This window comes from Acomys minous (genome assembly GCF_964271855.1).
Source record: "Acomys minous genome assembly, chromosome: 3".
In the NCBI taxonomy this organism is placed as follows: Eukaryota; Metazoa; Chordata; class Mammalia; order Rodentia; family Muridae; genus Acomys; species Acomys minous.
In genome coordinates, this window is record NC_140485.1 from 147,736,975 (window position 1) to 147,758,311 (window position 21,337).

The window sequence follows — 21,337 nt, forward strand, 5'->3', positions numbered from 1 at the left end:
AAATATACATAATAGTGCATACAATACATTCATACCTTTATCTTCCTTAGGGAAGGTTCTGATCTTTAAGTGCCAAGGCTTGTGGCACTAACAAGTCCGTGTGGGTCCTAAGGCTGACACTGTGACTGTACTAACCTTTAAATATAGTCAGAACCAGGAGACCCAGCTAAGGCACACCTAGATCCAGGCCCACAAATTTGAGATAACTGTGTATGCTGTTTGGGCATACACAATTCTGTGGGAATTTATTATGTAGCCAACGATAACTAACTGATATTGTACTTTTCTTTCTACATCTCTCTCTATAACTAGAAAATTTTTAGAAAATAAGGGAGAAACAGCACAAGGAGCAAACTAGGAAAGCCTGAACATGATAGAATACGTAGCATTTTCTACTGACCTAGAGGCAGTCTGTGTGGCTACAGCGGAAGGTACACTTGAGTGTACAGATGTGAGCATCGTCATGAGAGCACATACAAAGACCTGCAGGCCAGTCAAAAAAGAGCTCAGACCCTGGGAAAGGGTGAGACTCAAGCAAGCCAGAGCAAAGCTCAAGAAAATGTTTTAGTGTCAGAGATGGGAGCAAAGCTTCTGAATCCATAGTGCAGCAGAAACAAAAAATATTCTTTAGAATTCTTCCTTATGCCGGGCGTGGTGGCGCATGCCTTTAATCCCAGCACTCGGGAGGCAGAGGCAGGCGGATCGCTGTGAGTTCGAGGCCAGCCTGGTCTACAAAGTGAGTCCAGGATGGCCAAGGCTACATAGAGAAACCCTGTCTCGAAAAACCAAAAAAAAAAAAAAAAAAAAAAAAAAAAAAAAAAAAAAAAAAAGAATTCTTCCTTATAATTTTGTAATTATATTGAATTTTATCCATTTTAAACAGAATATCTTTAGTTTTAAAACCTTATTTTCTTCCTGTTCTCAAACAAAAGCTTAAATCATCATCCAAAATTAACTTAAAGATGGTATTTAAAATGACAATAAATCCACATATCAAAACTCCAAATAAATAAAAGCAATTTATGCAAATATAGTAATAAAGAATATGAAAGTAAATGCACTGTACGCCAACTGTTGGGTCAGTTTCCCCTTACCTTGTCTCGGGTCGGCCTTTGTCCACCTGACTGCGTGACTCTGTCTGTTGGCTGGGTATGTTTGGGATCCTCACCCGTAACCTTTGGTTTACTGACAACCCTTTCTGACTTTGTTTTATTCTTCCCTTCTTTAGACGTCTCCGTGTCTTGATGTAGGACATTGCTGAGTTGATTCTTTTTTCTTTCAGCTTCCTGTTTCTGAGAGAGCAGTTTGTCAGATTTCAGTCACATCTCCCCCACCAAAGCACATACTTCAGGAATCTACACAACCTGACACCCACATTCTCTCTAACTGATTCGAGGAGGTTAAGTTAAACAATCTAGTATAATTAATCTAATCAATCTAGCATAATTAATAAAAAGCTATTTGTAGGTTGGAACAAAAAAATTTTTAAAGGTCTTCTACTTTTATCTTATTAAAACAAAACCCAGGTATTTTCCCAAGATGCCATTTTCAAGACCATGATTGGCACCCCAGAAAGACTCTGAATGAGGGGTGCTTACAACACCAAGTATCAGAATTTCTTCTACAAAGAAAAATATGAAAAAGAAAACTCAGGCCAAAAAAAACCCTCTAATTACATAGAAAATCATTCAACATTTATGTGTTCTTATAGATATACATTTTAATTTTACATATACTATATTATGCTATAAACATATAATATGGTCTTTTCATTAAAGTGTCATATTCTTACAATAAAATATATATTCACAAAAATAGGTAACAGAATATATTTAGTAAAATGACATTATTTAATTTGCAACTATTTTACCAGTGAGCATTTTGGTCATTTCACACTTTTTTCTATTAAAATTCATTCCTCCTTAGCCGGGCGTGGTGGCGCACTTGGGAGACAGAGGCAGGCGAATCGATGTGAGTTTGAGGCCAGCCTGGTCTACAAAGTGAGTCCAGGACAGCCAAGGCTACACAGAGTGACCTTGTCTCAAAAAACCAAAAAAAAAAAAAATCATTCCTCCTTAATTGAAAATTTCTGTACCTTTTTTAGGATAAAATTCTATATTTGAACTTGATAAATGAAATAGTTACATTTCCCCAAGACCTTCACTGTATATTTTCTTCCAAAATAGCAACAATTCATGCTAATATAATAGAAGTATGGGAAAGATTGTATATTTTGGCATATATCCACAAATATTAGTTATTTTTGTTCCTAAAGTTTTAGCAAAATTGTAGAAGAAGAATATATATTGTTAAAGTGAAATTCAATAGTCAGTGACATTGACACTTTTGTTTCTGTGTTTTATTAAGCATGTTTCTGAATCACAATTGGCTTATGTTTCTTGTGTATTTCAAGGAAGTTTATGAAATATCTTCATATAAAATTTTGATACTGTCCATATCATATGTTTACCTAGACAAGATTCCCGTGTTTATGGCTTTCAGTTCAGGAGCATGCCCCTTCCTGAGCAACACAGAGCAACTAATATTCACAATAGACTTACAAACCAGAGAACAAGACTGAGGACAACTCAGGTCACAATTTACAACCTGGAAGTTGTAAACTTAGGGGAGGCCAGAGAGATGGCTGAGTAGTTAGGAGCCCTGGGTCCCTTTCCAAAGGCCTCAGGTTCAAATTCTGAGCACCCACACAGTAGTTCACCACTGAATCTGACTCCCGGGCACCTGGCATCCGTCTTTGGCCTCTGAGGGCACTGCATGCACACGGCACTCAGACACACACACAGACAAAACACCCATATGCACAAAGTAAATAAAATAAAACAATCTAAAAGGTGTAAATTTAGTAGACTCAAATTCATTAACATTTTGCTTTTGGGTAATAACGCTTAGAAAAGTTTGCTTTAGCAGGATGTCTGACTTTTTGACAGTGTGATATTTAGTTTTTGTCATTTTCACACAAACTAGAGTCTGAGAAAGAACCTTAGCTGAGGAAATGCCTCTATCAGATTGGCCTGTGGGCATTCCTATGGGACATTTTCTGGATTAATGATTAATACAGTAGGGCTCAGCCCACTGTAGGTGGTGTCACCCCTAAGTAGGTGAGCTAAGGAAGCTAGCTGATCAAAAGCATCATGCAAGACAGTAAGACGCTTCCATCCGTGGCTCCTGCCTCTGCTCCTGCCTGAGTGTCTGCTCTGACTTCCCTCAATGATCAGAACATATAAGCCAAATAAATCTTTTCCTTTCCAGATTGCTTTTGGTTAGTGTTTTATTGCAGCAATGGAAAGCAAATTAGGAAAGATACTGACATGATGTTGTCATCACAGTCACAGCTATCCTGGGATGCATGCAACCCACAAAGGACACTCTTGTGGCTAGACAGTAATACTATCGTTAATGTTTATTTGTAAATTTGATACTTTAAATTAATAAGTACTGTATTTAGCCATTTTTCTCTAAATTCTTACCCTGGGCAACTATTATATTCTTCTATAAGAACTTTTAGTACTAAAAATTGTTAAGTACTATATTATCATATTAATTTGAATGTGTACCTGTTTTACATTCAACACTAGAAGTGGAAATGCTTTCATCACTGAAATCTTACATTCATGTTGGATGAGGGTCATCTCATTAATTGTTCATCTTTTTTTTTTCATAATTTGGGTTTTTGTCCCTTACAACTTCTAGCAGTTTTCTTATGCTCAAAAATAACTGCATCTACCCAAGGCATTGGTGCAGGCCTTTAATCCCAGTGCTCTGGGAGGTAAAGGCAGAGTTCAATACCAGACTGGTCTACAGAGTGAGTTCTAAGACATCCAGAGCTACATAGAGACCCTGTCTCAAATAACCAAACAATATATGTATGAGAAAGAATTGCATTTTCATCCATGAGCTGATTTCTTTATGCTTCTGTATTAATCTCATAAATATGGTAAATTAAAATACTGATAATATGGAACTTTCAGATTGGAAAATGTATGTTTCTTCACTCTTCATCTATGACCATTCATGAAATATTACCTGTGCTTCTGTTCAATGTTACCCTAAATCATTCTAATTTTTTGCGTTACATTTTCTGAATGAGGTAATTGATAAATATCTTGGGGGAAATCTGTCACTTCCTTAATTACTATTTTATTCTAAAATCCAGTCTCTTTGTTATTAGCTACTCTTTAAATTATGTAACAAATGGATTTTCTTATATTTTAAAATAAAACATCATACAGAATATAAATACTTATACATTGTGTGTCCATTTATGAAATGTTTATATCTCATTTCAATTTTTGTTTGGCTAGAATTTGAGAAAAAGCAGAAAGAGAAAATGTACTCATTTTATTAAACTTAATTGGAGTGGCAAGAGTCAGTCTTTCCTTCCTTCCTTTCTTACTCATGTGTATGATCATCTGAGTGTGGGTGTGTGCACATTTGTGTGCAGTTGCCTGTGGAGTCCAGTAGGTAGTACAAGAGCAGTATGCACTCGTGTGTGTGTGTGTGTGTGTGTGTGTGTGTTTATTTATTTATTTTACATCCCAATCTCAGCTTGCCCTCCCTCCTATCCTCCGTCACGTCCACTCCTCCTCCTTTTCACCTCCGAACAGGGAGACCACCCATGGATATCAACCAGCCTTGGCATATCAAGTTGCAATGAAACTAGGCATATCTCCTCCTCAAGGCTAGACAAAGCATTCCAATTAGAGGAAAGGGATCTAAAGGCAAGCAGTGTAGTGAGAGACAGCACCCTTAACCACTGGGCCATCTCAGAGGAGTAGTATTTTACCTTCAAATAAATTGTGTATCAGCAGTTTAAAAGAGATTGCTTTCTTCATGAAGAAAGATTCATTTTCTTTCTGGATTGCTGTTTTAGATATGAATGAACATTATGGTCTATTAATATATTTGCAGGCATAAATGACCATGTGCAGCAATGTATTATGTGTAGTGCTGTATGTGTGTATATATACGTATCTATGCATACAGACACACACTCAGTTTATAAAATCAAAGCATTCATTTAGAAATTTCCTCTAGGCATTCTCTTAGCTTTTTCTGTTTAGCGGTGCAACCCTCACCTCTAAAGCCCATTTCAATTGTTTCTGAAGGGCTTTCTTCTCCATCTTCAGCTCTTCTTCTTCTTTCTAGGAGGTAAAAAGAGAGAAAAATATTCATTCAAGTACTTTTCAGATTTAATTTTTGTGATTATTACATGTCTCCAACACACAGATTGCCAATATGGTGATCTAAACACATCTACCTGCAAAGTTCTCCTATGTAGTGGTGGGTACCCCTTGAAGCTATAGCTTCCTATTGATTTCCCATGCACAAAATTACCATGAATCTTGTAATTTAGAATTATTATGAATGAAACATTTCATTTCTCATTTTCTTTAGGTCTGAAATATTTAAGAAGGATCTCTAATTTTAGCATCAGAAACAGTTCAGGCTTTAGGAGAAATGAATAAGTTACACATTCTGGAAACACACAGTGGATGATGGTTTGAGTACCATACCTAAGGCCCCATGCATGTTTTTTGTATGTTATATCAAGATTGGGGGCAATATGTGCCACATCTAACCTGCACACCACATGAAGCAGAATCACTAACACTGATGTGCAACAAGGGTAAATGACCCACAAATGAACAGATGGCCTAGGTAGGATTTCTGATTTCATGGCTTTCAGTTTGGGAGTAAAGTTACTTAAGTCATATGAGGCACTCCAAAGCTTACAGGAAGCCACTGTCTTACAATGGATAAGCAAAGGCAATGTTTGAGGCAATCCTAACCATGGAAAGACTCAGTGAAGTCACACAAAGAAGGAAACTGAAGACAATAGCCCAATAATTTTGTATAAAATCTGTCTAAATCTCCCTCTAATTTCTAAACTACGTACACAAAATAAGACTCAAAACAACCTTGCAAAAACTAAAAGAATTAAAATAAGTGTCTTGATAGAGACATAGTTTCCACTCACTCGTCATCAAAAGGACATAGTAGATGCCAGAGTTTTAACACCACATCACTATCAATATCCATCAAACAATTAGAAAAAACTGAAAATGGATTTACTATTAAGACAAAAGAAACCAAAAAAGAGATCCCAAGACACCACTGACTTTAAAATTAGTAAAGAACATTTTTAAAGCAGCCATCGTGACACTCATATGTCTATGAGTGAATTGACACATATCTCATCAAACAGAAACCATAATAGATGACCAAATGTCAACAACTGTAGTATTAACAATTATATCATGGTTTAAAAAATGAATGTGTGGATAGAAAAACAAGTGAGTTAGGATAATGAAAAGCTGAAACCACGTAGACCTATTACTGTAAAATATGTAAATATAGAAATAAACTTTTTACAGACATACAAGGAAATGTAGAATGACACCAGATTTCTGCTATCTAACTGCATTTCCCTATAGGTACAGAAAGTGGCAGAAGTATATTTGAAACCTTGGCAAACATTACATAGTCAAGATGCTATGCATACCCAAACAGTATATTAATACTAGTCAAATTACGATTAATTTAAAAAAGAACAGTCATGTACCCATGACACTAAACCAAACTGTTGAAAAGCCATAAAAAAGAGAAAAGAAAAAAGAAAATACCCAAATATCTCACGGGAAATAAACAATTTGAAAGCTGTATCTCACCAGAAACACCGAAGTCAAATAAGAATACAAAATCTTCTTTGAAGTATGAAATGCTTATAAATTTTCTTTAATAAAGCAAGTGTTGTATGAAAACATTAGAAATCTATAATATTCTTCTTATTGAAGTCTGAGAGGAAACAATATCTACTTAAACAAAACCAAAGTAACAAAGAAGACAAAAAGCAAACCTCTAATAACCAACCAGTAGGACCTAGAAACTGGGGGAAAAAAATGCATGGCAAAGAGCCAGAATTATAATCAGGTTGCTGATGGGACCCAGCCACCTCAGCAGAGTAGAGTTCCAAAAGGACATGTGAGCCATCAAAATGAAGCCCCTGTGAGGCAAGTCAGAAGTGACAGGCAGAAAATAATTTTGTGTGAATTATTACAGAAATATCTTACTTGGATTTGAAGCAGTTCTTCATCTGTTTTAGGTTCCTGACTGGGAGATATCTTCCTGTAATTAAGAATAGTTTCTTTTTTTAAAATCATGATATTTGAAAACACATAATGTCTTTGTTTTTCCAAGGAATTTAGACCTCTTCTGGCATGCAGGTGTGTATGTAGGTAGAGCATTTATATACATAAAATAAATATTTTTTACAAAGTAATAGTATCGACCCTCTTACCTCCTTACTCCCTTTCTCTGTCTCTGTCTCTGCCTTTCTCTCTCTCTCTCTCTTTCTGGGGTACCCTTCCCCCCTTTCCTTCTCTCCTCATGCTCATTTAATAAACCTCATATAATGTCCACTGCCTGATATCTTATTATCTCATTGTCTTATTTCTTATTATTAAATACAAAATTGGTGCCTCATATATTCCAACATCTGTTGCCTTGGTTTCTTATTATCTCTTATTATCTTATTTTTATTATTAATTATAAAGTTGGTGCCTGAAACCTGAGATACAAAATCCAAAGGGCCAAATTCCTTTCTCTAAGTACTGTTCTCCCACTTCCCACTGCCACAGCCACCTAGCTGTGCTTACCCAGAGCCACCTGTGAGGAAGTCTTCCCAACCAGATTGTCAAAACTGCTACTGAGACCACAATTCTAAGCTGAGATAAATTTCTGCTCTACATTCTAAAACTGGCTCTCCCTGTGTTCACTGTTCAATCCAAAGCTAGATAAACTACCTGGAAATCTCAACCCCCTACCCTTCCTTTCTCTGGGGATACCGTGCACAGCTCTTCCCTTGCTCGGGCTGGGTTACCAAGCACTGCAGGATGCACGTGTACAGCTGCTGCCTTAATTCCCAGAGAGGCCAATACCACCTAGGGTCAAGTGCTGAGCCCCCAGCGGGTCCCGAGGCCCCCTGACCTGACACTCTCAGTGGCGCAGATTATTGGGCTGGCTGCATTCCACCAGCCTCATGCAGGTACACACACACACACACACACACACACACACACACACACACACACACACACACACACACACCCTACCCCCTGGCAGGTCTCAGGGGTTGCTCCATGCCATCCTTAAAGTCAATCACGTGGCTATCTTTAAGGACAACCACATGGCCGACGCCTGCTTTTTCAGGACTGAGGCTAGTCTTCTTCGCTGACCTACGACTAGGACCGTTCCCATCTGGTAAGCAGTCAGATGTAGCTTCTTTCCCGCCGCTGCCACCACCGCCGACAATCCAGCTCATCTGGCAAGCTGTGCTCCTTTGGCCGCTGGTCAGTGCTGATGAGCTACCGTCTGTCTTTTTGAGTCACTATCCGTTTTGGGGGATGCCATAAAAGATTACTGGCTTCACCTTCCCATGGAAAATGTTCAGATGTCTGTTCCTCCTAGAACACCTCTGGGATGCCTTCTGGAGAATTTCAAATCCCTACGGCCCCGTTAAGGGCTGCTAAACTTACATGCCTCTACAACCAAACTTGGACAGATCCAAAACTAAAGCTTTTTGACTATTGCCAACAACTGGGTAAAACGGGAAGGAGCTCCTTATATCCAAACCTTTCCTCTGCTCTCCCAAGAGTTTCGTGTAAACACCTAGGGTAAAATGGAAGGAAGTCCCCCACGTTCAAACTCTTCTTTGTGCTCCCAAAATTTTCAAGCATTGTCAGCATTGTCTCTCTCTTATTTTCCAGCCTTTTCTCTTTGCTTTCCCAAGACTTTCAAATGTACACCTGAAGGAAATTTTCTCCCTAACCTACTAACTTTGTCTTCTGCCCATATATATGTCCCAGCATCCTGACAGACTTCCTACATCGTCAAAGCAGCTACCCACAGCTGCTCCAGTCCAACCTCACAGACCATGTCAGCTGGATCTACATTGCTCCTCCCAGCCGCAGATATTCTTAGACCCTAGACAGCAAATACAACAGCCTGTTCTTCTGGAACCTGGCCAACATTTCAGCCTTTCAACCTCCTGTCACCGCCCTACTGTCAGTAGGAAGTAGTTAAGATGATAACTTTACGCCTTATCCACTTACAAAAGGTTGAAACGGTGTGCTCCAGACAAACAGCTCCAAGTTCCCCCAGCACCCCTCGGTCCCTGTCTGCTGCAGGACACGCTGACATACCACACCCTCCACCCTGAACTTTCAGGACACAACTTTTCCTTCCTCTTCACCATATCATCTGCACATTTTGTTGCTGTTGCTTCTCTCTCTCTCTTTTCTCCCTTACCTACATTTATATATTTCAACTTACCTTATATAAGAACATTCCAATGTTTCTCATTTTTTAATTATAAGAAAAGGGAGGAATGTTAGAATTCTGCTTCAGTCTGCCTACCTGTGATGTCATTACCTACTTGCCATGAGGGTGTGGCCCTGCCCAGTATATAAAAGGACAGACCTGCCTCACCTCTCTACCCTCTTATCTCCTTACTTCCTCTCTCTCTCTCTCTCTCTCTCTCTCTCTCTCTCTCTCTCTCTCTCGTACCCATCCCCTCTTTACTTCTCTCCTCATGCTCATTTAGTAAACCTCATATAATATTTTAAAAATGTAATAGTATCTTTTATTTCAAAAGAGTCAGTTCTTTGCTTTTATCTTGTGTTTGAGGCAAGCTCTCTTGTTCCTTTCACTGTACTGCATACATGACCTGTTCCTGTCTCCTATCTGTGCCATAAGAGCATTGGGATTACAGACAGGAACAACACTGTGTTTGTCTTTTATATGGTTCCAGGGACCAAACTCAGGTTCTCAGACTTATACAGCAAGGACTTTTTAAAAATTTATTTATTTATTAATTCATTCATATTACATCTCAATTGTTATTCCATCCCTTCTATCCTCCCATTCCTCCCTCCCTCCCACTTTCACCCAATTCCCCTCCCCTATGACTGTGACTGAGGGAGACCTCCTTCCACATACAGCAAGGACTTTTACATGCTGAGCCACCTCCACAGCCCCTCATCCATTAAAATAGCCATTAGACCCATTTGGCTTAAGTGATGAACAAATGAATAACTCTTCTCAAACTTTGAACTTTGTTTAAATATTTCATTTTGCTTTTCTAACCTCTAACCTCTTCTGCGTCACTCTCCACCTATCATTTTGTAACGGCTCCTTGTCATTTCCTTTTTGTCTTTTCCCAGTCATATCCTTATTATAAACCTATATATTTGTTAATTTTATTTTTTATTTATTTATAATTTTTTTGTTTTGTTTTTTGAGACAGGGTTTCTCTGTGTAGCTTTGGCTATCCTGAACTCACTTTGTAGACCAGGCTGGCCTCGAACTCACAGCAATCCACCTGCCTCTGCCTCCCGAGTGCTGGGATTAAAGGCGTGTGCCACCATGCCTGGCTGTTAATTTTATTTTTTAAAACTGTGACTAGGTACATTTTTTGCCACCTTAGGAAGGAAAAGATCATAGATCTTTATGCCTTACCTTTCTGAATCTTTATCTTTTTTCTTTTCTGATTTTGTGGGTTTCTTGCTTGGAAGCTTTGATTTCTACAATTTTGAACAAGTTAAAATAAGGGTAGCATAAGTTATAAAAGATGCATGGTAATATATGCTGTTGAGATTTCCCCTTTACCCTGGGAATAACTCTACTGCTTCAGGGGAAAATTATCTGAACAGAAACAAAGAAAAACTACTGACTTGCCTGTGCTATTTCTATTTGTACTTTAAAGGGGGAAGGGGGCACTTGCATATACATGCAAGTGTAGAGGTCAGAGGTTTTCCTCTATTGCTCTTCATCTTCATTTTTAAGACTGAGTCTCTCATTTAACGTGGGTTTCGCCATTTTAACTAGACTGGCTGGCCAGCAAGCTCCTGGGATCTGGCCATCACTGCTCCCCAGTGCTGGGGATACAGGTGCACCACTGCACCAGTTTTTTAATGTAGATTCTGGGGGTCCATGTTCAGCAGCTTGTGCTTGTGCAGAAAGCACCCTCACTAATGATCTCTCTCCATCCTCTGTATACATACATATGTACAGAGTAATTTCATACACTGAAATAATTAATTTCCTCACACAGTTTTACAGTCCTGCTATGGTGTGAAAGGCACCTCCTTGTGCCACACAGTAGAGTCAGTAGCACATGGGGAAATATGTTAGGATGACATCATACAAAAATTCCATTCAGTGACACTTTTAAAAACTAAAGTGAATGACTCAGACAGAATACAGAAGTGTATTGAAAAGATACAGCCCTTTGTCTTGAGAGAAACCTGAAAACCCCTGTGTAGAGGTTGAACCTGAAGTGAAAACAGGTTTATCTGAAACTACTTGTGACTTGTATGAGATTGTTTGTTGAGACTCATTGAGCTGGTTGTGATGGTTTCGATAGGAATGGCCCTCATGGACTCATGTGTTTGAATGCTTGGCTCATAGTGGTGGCACTATTAGGAGGTGTGGCCTTGTTGGAGGAAGTGTGTCACTGTGGGAGTGGGCTTTGAGGTTTCATGCTCAAGCCATGCCCAGTGTGGCACACAGTCACCTTCTGCTGCCTGGGGTTAGATGTAGAACTCTCAGCTCCTCTCCAGCACCATGTCTGTCTGTATGCTGCCACAATTACCACCATGATGATGATAAATTAAACCTCTGAAAATGTGAGCCAGCCCCAAATAAATGTTTTTATTTATAAGAATTGCTGCGATCATGGTGTCTCATTACAGCAGTAAAACCCTAAATAAGATTCTGCCAAAGCTGCATTCAACTTGTGTTTGTTCCAATAAAATGACACACAGAGAGGAGTGAAATTCAAAGTGTGCAACATAGTTGGAATAAATTTGCATCTAAAACCATCATATCATTACTGAACACATGTTTTTAAATTTATTATAAGTAATTAACATTACATCCCAATTGTTATCCCCTCACTCATATCTTCCGGCACCCACCCTCCCTCCCTCTTCCGAGCTATTCCCCTCCCCTAGACCTCTGATGGGGGTGTGGGGAGCTCTACACCCGCCATCTGACCACAGCCTATCAGGTCTCAACAGGATATCCTGCATTCTCTGCCTCTGTGTGCTCACAGGGCCTCCCTGTCAGGGGAAGTGATCAGGTTGCAGGCACCAGAGTTCACATCAGAGGCAGTGCCCACGCTGCCCACCAAGGAGAACAAGCTGTCCATCCACTGTAACCCCGCCCACCATGGAGAATGAGCTGTCCATCCACTGTAACCCCGCCCACCATGGAGAACGAGCTGTCCATCCACTGTATCTGAGCAGCGGGTCTAGGTTCTCTGTGTGCATTGCCCTTGGTTGGTGCATCGCTTAGTGCAGGTAATTAACATAGACATTTAGAACACTAATTTAGGCTTTAAATTCAGAGGTTCTACAAATTATTACTATTAGAAATGTGTCATAAAACAAATAAATGCCATGTAGATTCCTATCTGTATGATACTAGGCCTTACTGGGTACTATATGGCATTTTCATCACTTGTATTACCAACCTCTGCATTTTTCAATTTTCGTATTTCATTTTCCAGCAGGTTTTTCTCCAATATTAACACTTGAAAATCAGCTTCCATCTGTTTATATCTCTAAAGAAAAATGTAATAATTTCAATTAAAACCAAGCATCTCAGTAATGGTTAATACTTAGTTATTCATTTAAGACTAACTTCACTTAAGCAAGAAAAAGAATGAGCCACTGGCATTAACTTCTGAGCTACCACTGGGATTGACATATCTAGGTAAGCTGGAGATTCCAGCTTAGTATTTCAGAAGTGTTTCTTAATGTCCATGGTGTCTATAAAGTAAAAATAACATGCAATTACTTCTAGTTCACAAGCCGGGTGAACTGAGTGAATGCTCATCTCTAGTTACAATGAAAGAAAATGGCCATCTCTGGAGTTTCTCCAAAATTCAAAGACAATGTACAATATCAGATTAGGAATGTTATACTTACCGTCTCAGTTATACTCTGATCATTTAAAGCTCTGAAAAACAAACCATAAGTTATTACACTATATTAAATATATGCATATTTTAAATTTTCATTTTCTTTCTAAAGATTTTTTAACATGTCCCCCTGCCTAGTCTCACAGCCTCCCCTGTTCTTTCTGTAGCCAACATCTAGACTCCTACTAGGATTCTCTCTACATGTATCCACCAACAGGACCCTTTGATCTTCTTTTCCCACACCTCACCATACCTAGACTTGCTATGTCCTCTTCCAGGGTCTAGCCTGATGAGCATTCTCCCTACCCAATAGCTGTTTTTCCACATCCCACTGGATCTACCCTGGATCCCACAGCCAGCACCCTGGCCCAGTCTGGCCACCCTAACTTGCAGAAGTGACCTCTAGGCTTCTGCAGGGTCCCATATGCCACATCCCAGCCTTGTCTGAATATTACCCCCTGTGCTGTAGTTAAAATCTAGATGTCTGCCAGGACATAGCCTAACCTTCTACATAATCCTCAACACTCTAGCCTGCTAAGCACCTCTGATATCTTTATCCATATCTTTTCTGTAATCTAACAGATTTAGCCTGGGTTCCACAATCAGTGCATCAGCTTAGTCTTGCTTTCCCAGCCTTCATGGCAGAGGAGCTCTAGGCTTGGGCCAGTCTCCTCCCTACCTATTTGCCATGCACAGCACATCCAAAGTTTCCGCTCAGACTGATATATTTCCATACTTCCAGATTCTAACAGGAAACACATCCTTTATACCAGCCTAATGTCTTTCATTCACCTGACTTCATTGCATCCAAGCTGTTTCCATTCTCTAGACTCAATCCACTCTCACATCTTCTCTCCAACACTGCTACAACTCCAACAAAGCTAATAAACAACTCCATATGCCTAGATCTTGCCACAGGAATACCCCAAAATTTCAAAGATCAAGTTAGTATTTAAAAAAAAAACTCTGCAAGTTCACCAGGCTGTGGTGGTACCCACCCTTAATTGCAGCACTCAGAGAGACCCTGTCTTGAAAAACAAAGCAAACTAACAAAAACCTCTGCCAATCCTGTAGAAATTCTTGCTAATGAGAATATTATAGATCAAGGGTTCTCAACTTATGGGTCATGACCTTTTTGAGGGCTAAATGATCCTTTTATTAAAGTCACCTAAGACTATCAAAAACCATAAATATTTACATTATGATCCATAGCAGTAGAAAAATTACAGTTAAGAAGTAGCAACAAAAATAATCTTATGGGTGGGAGTCACCACAACATGAGGAACTGTATTAAAGGGTCACAGCATCAGAAAGGTTGATAACCACTGTTCTAGATAAATGTCAGGATACAGAAATTAAAAGAACAATCATAAGCCTTTTCAAAGAATTTAAGGGTTTAAAGAAGACACAAGGAAACAGTTCAGTGAAACCAAAGAGAAACACTTTAAGGAGAATGAATGCCTGAGCGATGCTCAAGGAAACACACAAATTATGCTGCTAGGAATGATGAAAACAATTCAAGTCTGGAGAACATAATTTAATCAGGACATAGAAACCCCAATGAGGACATAAGCTGAAATGAAGATTGAACTGAAAACCCTAAAAGCCCAGGGGAAAGCCTTACAAGTAGAATGAATCAAGTAGAAGACGGAATATCAGGTCCCAAGGATAAGATCTAGAGCAAATAAGCAAGAAACATGAGAAATTAAACAAACAAACAAGAATCTGGAAAGGAACACACAGGAGATGTTGGACACCATAAAAAACAAACAAACAAATGTGATCTTCAAAATATGGTTATAGATGAGGGAAAAGACTCTCAAATTGATAGAAAGAATATGTTGTGTATTGTATGAATGCAGCACCTGTCAATAATAAATCTGATGGCCTATATAGCTTAGGCAGAAAATAGGATGTGGAACATCCAGGAAGAGAAAGGAATCTGCGGTAGCATCAGGCATGCTAGACTCAGCCAGCAAGATGTGAGGAAGATAGATGCGTGGTGCCTGAGCTCAGGTAATCAGCCACATGGCAGAATGTAGGTTAGTATAATGGGTTATTTAAGTTATGAGCTAGTTAGAGAAGAGCCTAGCTATATGGCCTGGGTATTTGGAAATAATTACCTTGAGTCTCATGAGTCATTTTTCCAGGAACCAAGGGCCGGAGGAAAAACTACCTACAACACAAATCAATGACATAGGCCAGTTCTTCAACAAAATTATAGAGAAGGTCCCCTAGCTAAGGAAAGTCTTGCTCATAAAAATATAAGAAGCCCTTTGTCAGATGCAGGGTTGGCGAGGATTTTTTCCCAGTCTGTAGGCTGTCGCTTTGTTCTGTTGACAGTGTCTTCTGCCTCACAGAAACTTCTCAGCCTCATGAGGTCCCATTTATTAATTGTTGACCTTAGAGCCTGGCCTGTTGGAGTTCTGTTCAGGAAGTTGTCTCCTGTGCAAAAGAGTTCCAGGCTCTTCCCCACTTTTTCTTCTAACAGATTGTCCCTGGTTTTGTGTTGAGCTCTTTAATCGACTTGGACTTGAGTTTTGCTGATGAATATGGATCTACTTGCATCTTTCTACATGTAGACATCCAGTTAGACCAGCACCATGTGTTGAAGATGCTATCATAGCAACCTTATTTGTAATAGCCAGATCCTGAAAACAACCTAGATATCCCTCAGTTGAAGAATAGATAAAGAAATTGTGGTACATTTATACTATAGAATACTACTCAGCTATTAAAAACAAGGAAATTCTGAAATTTGCAGGCAAATGGATGGAACTAGAAATAATCATCTCAAGTGAGTTAACCCAGAAGCAGAAATATACACATGGCATAAACTCACTTAAATTGGACACTAGCCCACAGAGATGCCCCCTGAAAGTCTTCACTTAGCTGGAGATTTGGATAGATACTAGGACTTTCTATTAGGATTCTAGGTGTGAAAGGTAAAGAAGAATGGGGAAATAGAAGGATCCAGAGGGTCCTAGAAACCTACAAAAAGAACATTATGATGGGCAGATCTTGGCCTGGGGGTCCTGCTCAACCTATGGCACCAGCCAAGGACAATATGTGCAGTAAACTTCGAACCCCTACCCAGATCTAGCCAATAGACAGGATGTTCTTCACAGTTGAGTGGAGAGTGGGGACTGACTTTCACATGAACTCTAGTGCCCCATATTTGACCACCTCCCCTGGATGGGGAGGCCTGGTGGCACTCAGAGGAAAGATAGCATCCTACCAAGAAGAGACTTGATACTCTATGAGCATATACAAAGGGAGGAGGTCCCCCTCAGTCACAGTCATAGGGGAGGACAGTAGGGGGAAAGTGGGAGGGAGGAATAGGAGGATACAAGGGATGGGATAACAATTGAGATGTAATATGAATAAATTAATAAAATATATATTTAAAAAATAGAAAAAGAAAAAACATACATCAAAGCTGCCCTGGAGATAAGCTCCATGAGGTGTCCTGGGTGTGACTCCTGCAATTCAGATACCCTTGGTTTAAAATCCCAGAGGTCTGGGAGGAGGGGACTCACTCCCTGTAGCTCCCTGTCCTTGTCTTTCTCTTTTCATTAAGCTTAGTAAATTAAAATCTAGCTCTTCGACTCTTGGCTGTCTTTATTTTAACCAAGTGCAGTCGGTTACCTGGCCCTTTACAAGCCCGAGGCTCCCTTCTCCTGCTGGAAGGGACACAGACTCCCATTGTCTCAGTCCCTGCTAACTGCAAGGCTACCCTGAACTCCCTCAAACTAGGGGATCTGACCAGAAAGCTCCCTCACTGCCGAGGAGGCCTTCCTAGTGACCGGTTCTCAGGACAGAGCCTTCCTCAGCTAGCCTCCCGAAGACTGAAGAAAACTCTGTGACTAGATTGTCAGCCCAGCCTCCCGGAGAAAGGAGCTCACACCCTTAGACTCATGGGTTTGAATGCTTGGCCTGTAGGGAGGAGCACTATTAGGAGGACTGGCCTTGTTGCAGGAAGTGTGCCGCTGTGGCAGCGGGCTTTGAAGTCTGCAATATTCAAGCTATGCCTATTGTGGCACACAGTCCCCTTCTGCTGCCTACGGATCAAGATGTAGGACGTTCAGCCTTTTCTGCAGCACCATGTCTGCTGCACACTGCCATGCTTCCACCATGACAGTAATGGACTAAACCTCTGAAGCTGTAAGCCAGCCACAATTAAATGTTTAAAAAGTTGCCATGGTAATGATGTCTCTTCACAGCAATAAAATCCAAACTAAGACACATACATACATACATACATACATACATACATACATACATACATACATACATAAATACATACACACATACATCTTAGAGGTCAGCTTTTGATGGTGGCCTCATTTCTTACTTATGTCCCCAATGTTTCTATTCTATGCTCAGTTTCATAAGTAGAAAATAAGAAATAATTATTTCAAAGCTTACCTCTTTAACATACTTGACTGATTTTCAAACATTTTAATCATCACATTCATCCGATTAGTCACTGAATAAGAAGTTTCTATTACAAAAAATATAAAGGTAATGTAATGGCTGAAGTTATATGACCATACAGTTCAGTGATATGGATGGGAAAACTAAATGAACATAAAAAGGTGACATAATACTTTCAACCACATTTATCCTATTTTATTTTATCTTATATATCATCTTTGGCTTTCAGTAGAAAATAGTTATGATACAAGACATACCTAGATGCAAAAAAAAAACCACAGTCTGCAGAGATAAGCAATTATCAACACAGGATTTCAAATACGACAGATCTTTTTATCAGGCAGGAATTTTAAACAACCAATTAACAGTATTTGTTGCCTAGGGAAAAACTTGCAACATATAAGAACAGTTGAATAATATAAGCAGAAACTCTAATAATTAAGTAAAAAGAAATGCTAACCCTCTACCACAGTACAACAAAGAATGTCTTATGACTGCTACAGGCAGCAAGTAAAAAGTAAATAAAAATAAATAATGCAGGGCTGGAGAGATGCTTAGCAGCTATGAGCATTGACTGCTCTTCCAGAAGTCCTGAGTTCAGTTCTAAGCAACTACATGGTGGCTCAGAACCATTTACAACGGGATCTGATTCCTTCTTCTGATATGTATGAAGATAGAGCACTAATACATAAACTTCATGAATAAATAATTTTTTAAAAAGGTCAGTGGTGGTGAACACCTTTAATCCTAGCACCTGCAGAGACAGGCCAATCTCTGAGAGTTTGAGACTAGCCTGGTCTATAGAGCTAGTTACAGGACAGCCAAGGCTACAGAAAAACACCCTGTCTTGGTAAAAGAAAAAGAAAAAAAAATATTGCAGAATAATCACTGTTACTCCTTTGCAATCACTTGCATTGTGCCAATCACACTATGTGTTTTAATCTATGTAGGCTCTTTTTTTTAAAAAAAAAAAAAACTTACTGATTCTTTGTGAATTTTCACTATGCACCCCAATCCCACTCATCTCCCCATCCATTCACATCGTCCTCCACCCTTACAACCTCCACCCCGCCCCCCCAAAAAAAGAGAATAAAAAAAAACCTCACCCAAAAACAAAAACAAAACAAAACAAAACAAAACAAAAAAAAACATCCTGTAGGAGCTGAAGTATGCTATAACACAGTATACTCTTTTGTTCACGTGTCTTTACTTGCAAATGTTCATTGCAATGGTTCATTGGTCTGTTCCCATGCCTCTGACTTCTGATACACTATCAGTACTGGATCCTGACTGGGACTCCTCTCAGTTATCCTGTGGTTTCCCTGTGTCATGGAGATCCTGCAGCTTTGGATCTGCAGGGCCAGGTGGGCTCTTTTAATAATCATAATAGCCAGGTAATGTTCTATTGTTGTCTAATAAATATATCTACTCTATATGGCAACTATAGGGATAAAAAATGTGATTTAATACTTGTAATTCTTTAGAAAACAACCTACATGTTTTTAGGTAATTCTTAAGAATATTTTCCAGACCATTAAAGCAACTTGCTTGAAAAAAGCCAGTGAGCATGAAACTATCAGTGGAAACTTCCCAAGTGAGAAGCAAATGAGATAAAAATGTAACTGAGAATCTGGAAACAACTAAGAAAAGATGTAATATATGCCCTGTGTGGTAACCAGTAACAAAGGGCAAACAAAAGAGCAATGCAAAGTATAATGATGACACATTTTCTAAAATTAATGACAGATGCCAAATCATGCATCACTTTAAAATGTTTTGTTATCATTGTACTGTTATGCATGATGTGTTTATGGAGTGATTGTGACAGGGTTTGAGTGCAGATAATTAGGCACGACTTTGTACAGTCTGTTTTTCTCCTAATGAGAAACTGTAAAATTATAAAATACAAGATGCTTGTTCGCTTGCCCAGCCTTGCTCGCCTCTCCCAGTTCTCGTTACTGCTAACTTCAAAAGTTCCACCCTAGCTCCCAGAGTAGTTACATGTAAGTTTCCAAATATCAGATGTCCCCATACGGCTTTCAGTAACCGCTCTAGAGACCCACACCCAAGCCCCCACAAAGAGCTTCCCAGTGCCAGATGTCCTAATGTCCATATGGTCTAACTGGATGAGCAACCCCACGTGCTTTGCAGTTTTAGCTTTTAAAGCTATCCTGTAACAGCTACTCGGGGTCCTTCACCTCCTGAGTGCTGAGGGACCCTGACACATCAACAACTGGGGCTTCTGATGTGTCAGTAATAAATTTTACATATGCCTCCAGCCTGTGTGACTTGAGTGGTCTCTCGCGGCGACCCCCTTCCTGAATTGGACTCCAGGGTCCAACACTTCCACTATTGCATGGGTTCCAGGGACTGAACTCAGAGCACTAAGCTTATGCAGTAAACACTTTAACCTGCTGAGTCACTTGACTGGCCTGAAGCTGAAAATAACTAAATAAAAACAAAGTCAAAATATTTGCCTAACATTGTAATAATAGTCAAACCTCAGAAAAGCCAAAGTTGAAGAGAGAAAAATCTAAAGAAGTCAAAGGGACCAAAATAACCTCCTAACTCTAACCCTGGTTAAAAAAAAAATATGAAAACACTATACTTCTCTCCTCTCATACATGCAGCCAGAAAAACCATCCTTGCATGTGAGAAGTCCCCAGGAACCCGAGCTGCACTGTGTGCACACTGCATTGCAACCCAAGCTTCAGGGCCACCTTGGATGCCCAGTACTCAAACATAAGAGCAGATAAGTTTACAGCCCAAGGCCCTGGTCCAACTGCTGCTGCACGTGTGATTACATCCAAGGGCCTGGCTTCAGGGACAGTCTGAAAGCATCTGCAATGCAGACACCAGTGCTTCAGATGAAGCAGGTACATCCTCACTGAGGTTGCTAAGGAAACAGTAGCTCAGAATACAGTAGTATCTGGACCTCACAGTCACAGCTAGCCCTTGCAAACCTAAGGTATAGAACCCAAATCCATGTACAGTCCACAGGTAGCGTGCCTCAATGCTGATGCTACCATCATTATGATCATTGCCAAGAGCCGTTGTATTGGGGAAGTTCAGAAGCATGTAGGAAGATAGTCTGGTATTTTGCAAGGTCTGTACCATGATGTACCCCCAGAATTGCTTCCAGCCTCTGACACCCCTTCTTTTTGTGCTGCTGCATCTCTCAAAAATCTGGCATGGTGTGAACCATCACTTTCTGGGTATTTACTCACTCTGATTGAACAAACCTCCTATGGGATCTTTATGAAGATGCACTGCTGTTCAGATGAGTTAATTCCTGATAATGGAATTCCTGATTTGATTCAAACAATTTTAGAAGTTAAAAAGTTAAGTAGTAGATAGAAAGTTTACAGCAGCAATAAATACTTTTGTGGACCTCCAGAAGGCTCACTAGGAGACAGGCTTGAGTCAGCGTTGTGGCTTCAGACAAGCATCACAAATACTGGTGTGCACTGTAAATATAGGCAAGTTGGTTTGAATTTCCCATGAACCCAGAATATAACGGGGCTTCCAAGATATGTCTAAATTAAGTACAAACTTTAATGTCAAAAAATATGAAGTGTTTCATTGTAAGTCTTTATACCTTGTCAGCTTATGGTATAAATCACTATGATTCCAAATTTACTTTTTATCTTGGAATGTAAGACTAGAAAAGAAATGTTTAGCTTAGTAATGAAATATGTATGTAGTCACTAAAAATCCTCCCGTTGTCACAGTTTAGTCTGCCTCTGTGGTAAGTCCATTTGACTATGAGGTGACCCTTTCTCTGATGTAGAGAGCTTTTCCTCAGGGCATAAGAGGTGTAACCAGAACAATAAAGTTTGCTGGGGCCACTCACCTCATTCATTTTCTCCCTTGAGTGTTTGTGTGTGAGAATGGTCT

The 21,337-nt window shown here is 39.6% G+C and overlaps 1 protein-coding gene across 3 annotated transcripts in view; it reads right to left on the reverse strand.

Annotated features, from left to right (window-relative positions):
- Positions 1–21,337, reverse strand: part of LOC311593606 (coiled-coil domain-containing protein 7-like) — a 53,121-nt gene that overhangs the window by 5,568 nt on the left and 26,216 nt on the right. For 2 of the 3 annotated variants that reach the window (XM_084774951.1, XM_084774949.1), the window contains exons 10-16: positions 17,432–17,507; positions 13,011–13,041; positions 12,554–12,643; positions 10,537–10,601; positions 7,092–7,146; positions 5,097–5,162; positions 1,095–1,292 (exon numbers count right to left, since the gene is read on the reverse strand). In XM_084774951.1, the coding sequence (XP_084631077.1) occupies positions 1,095–1,292; positions 5,097–5,162; positions 7,092–7,146; positions 10,537–10,601; positions 12,554–12,643; positions 13,011–13,041; positions 17,432–17,507 (581 nt within the window). The remainder of the gene's footprint in view (positions 1–1,094; positions 1,293–5,096; positions 5,163–7,091; positions 7,147–10,536; positions 10,602–12,553; positions 12,644–13,010; positions 13,042–17,431; positions 17,508–21,337) is intronic. The other variant, XM_084774950.1, reaches the window with a different exon arrangement.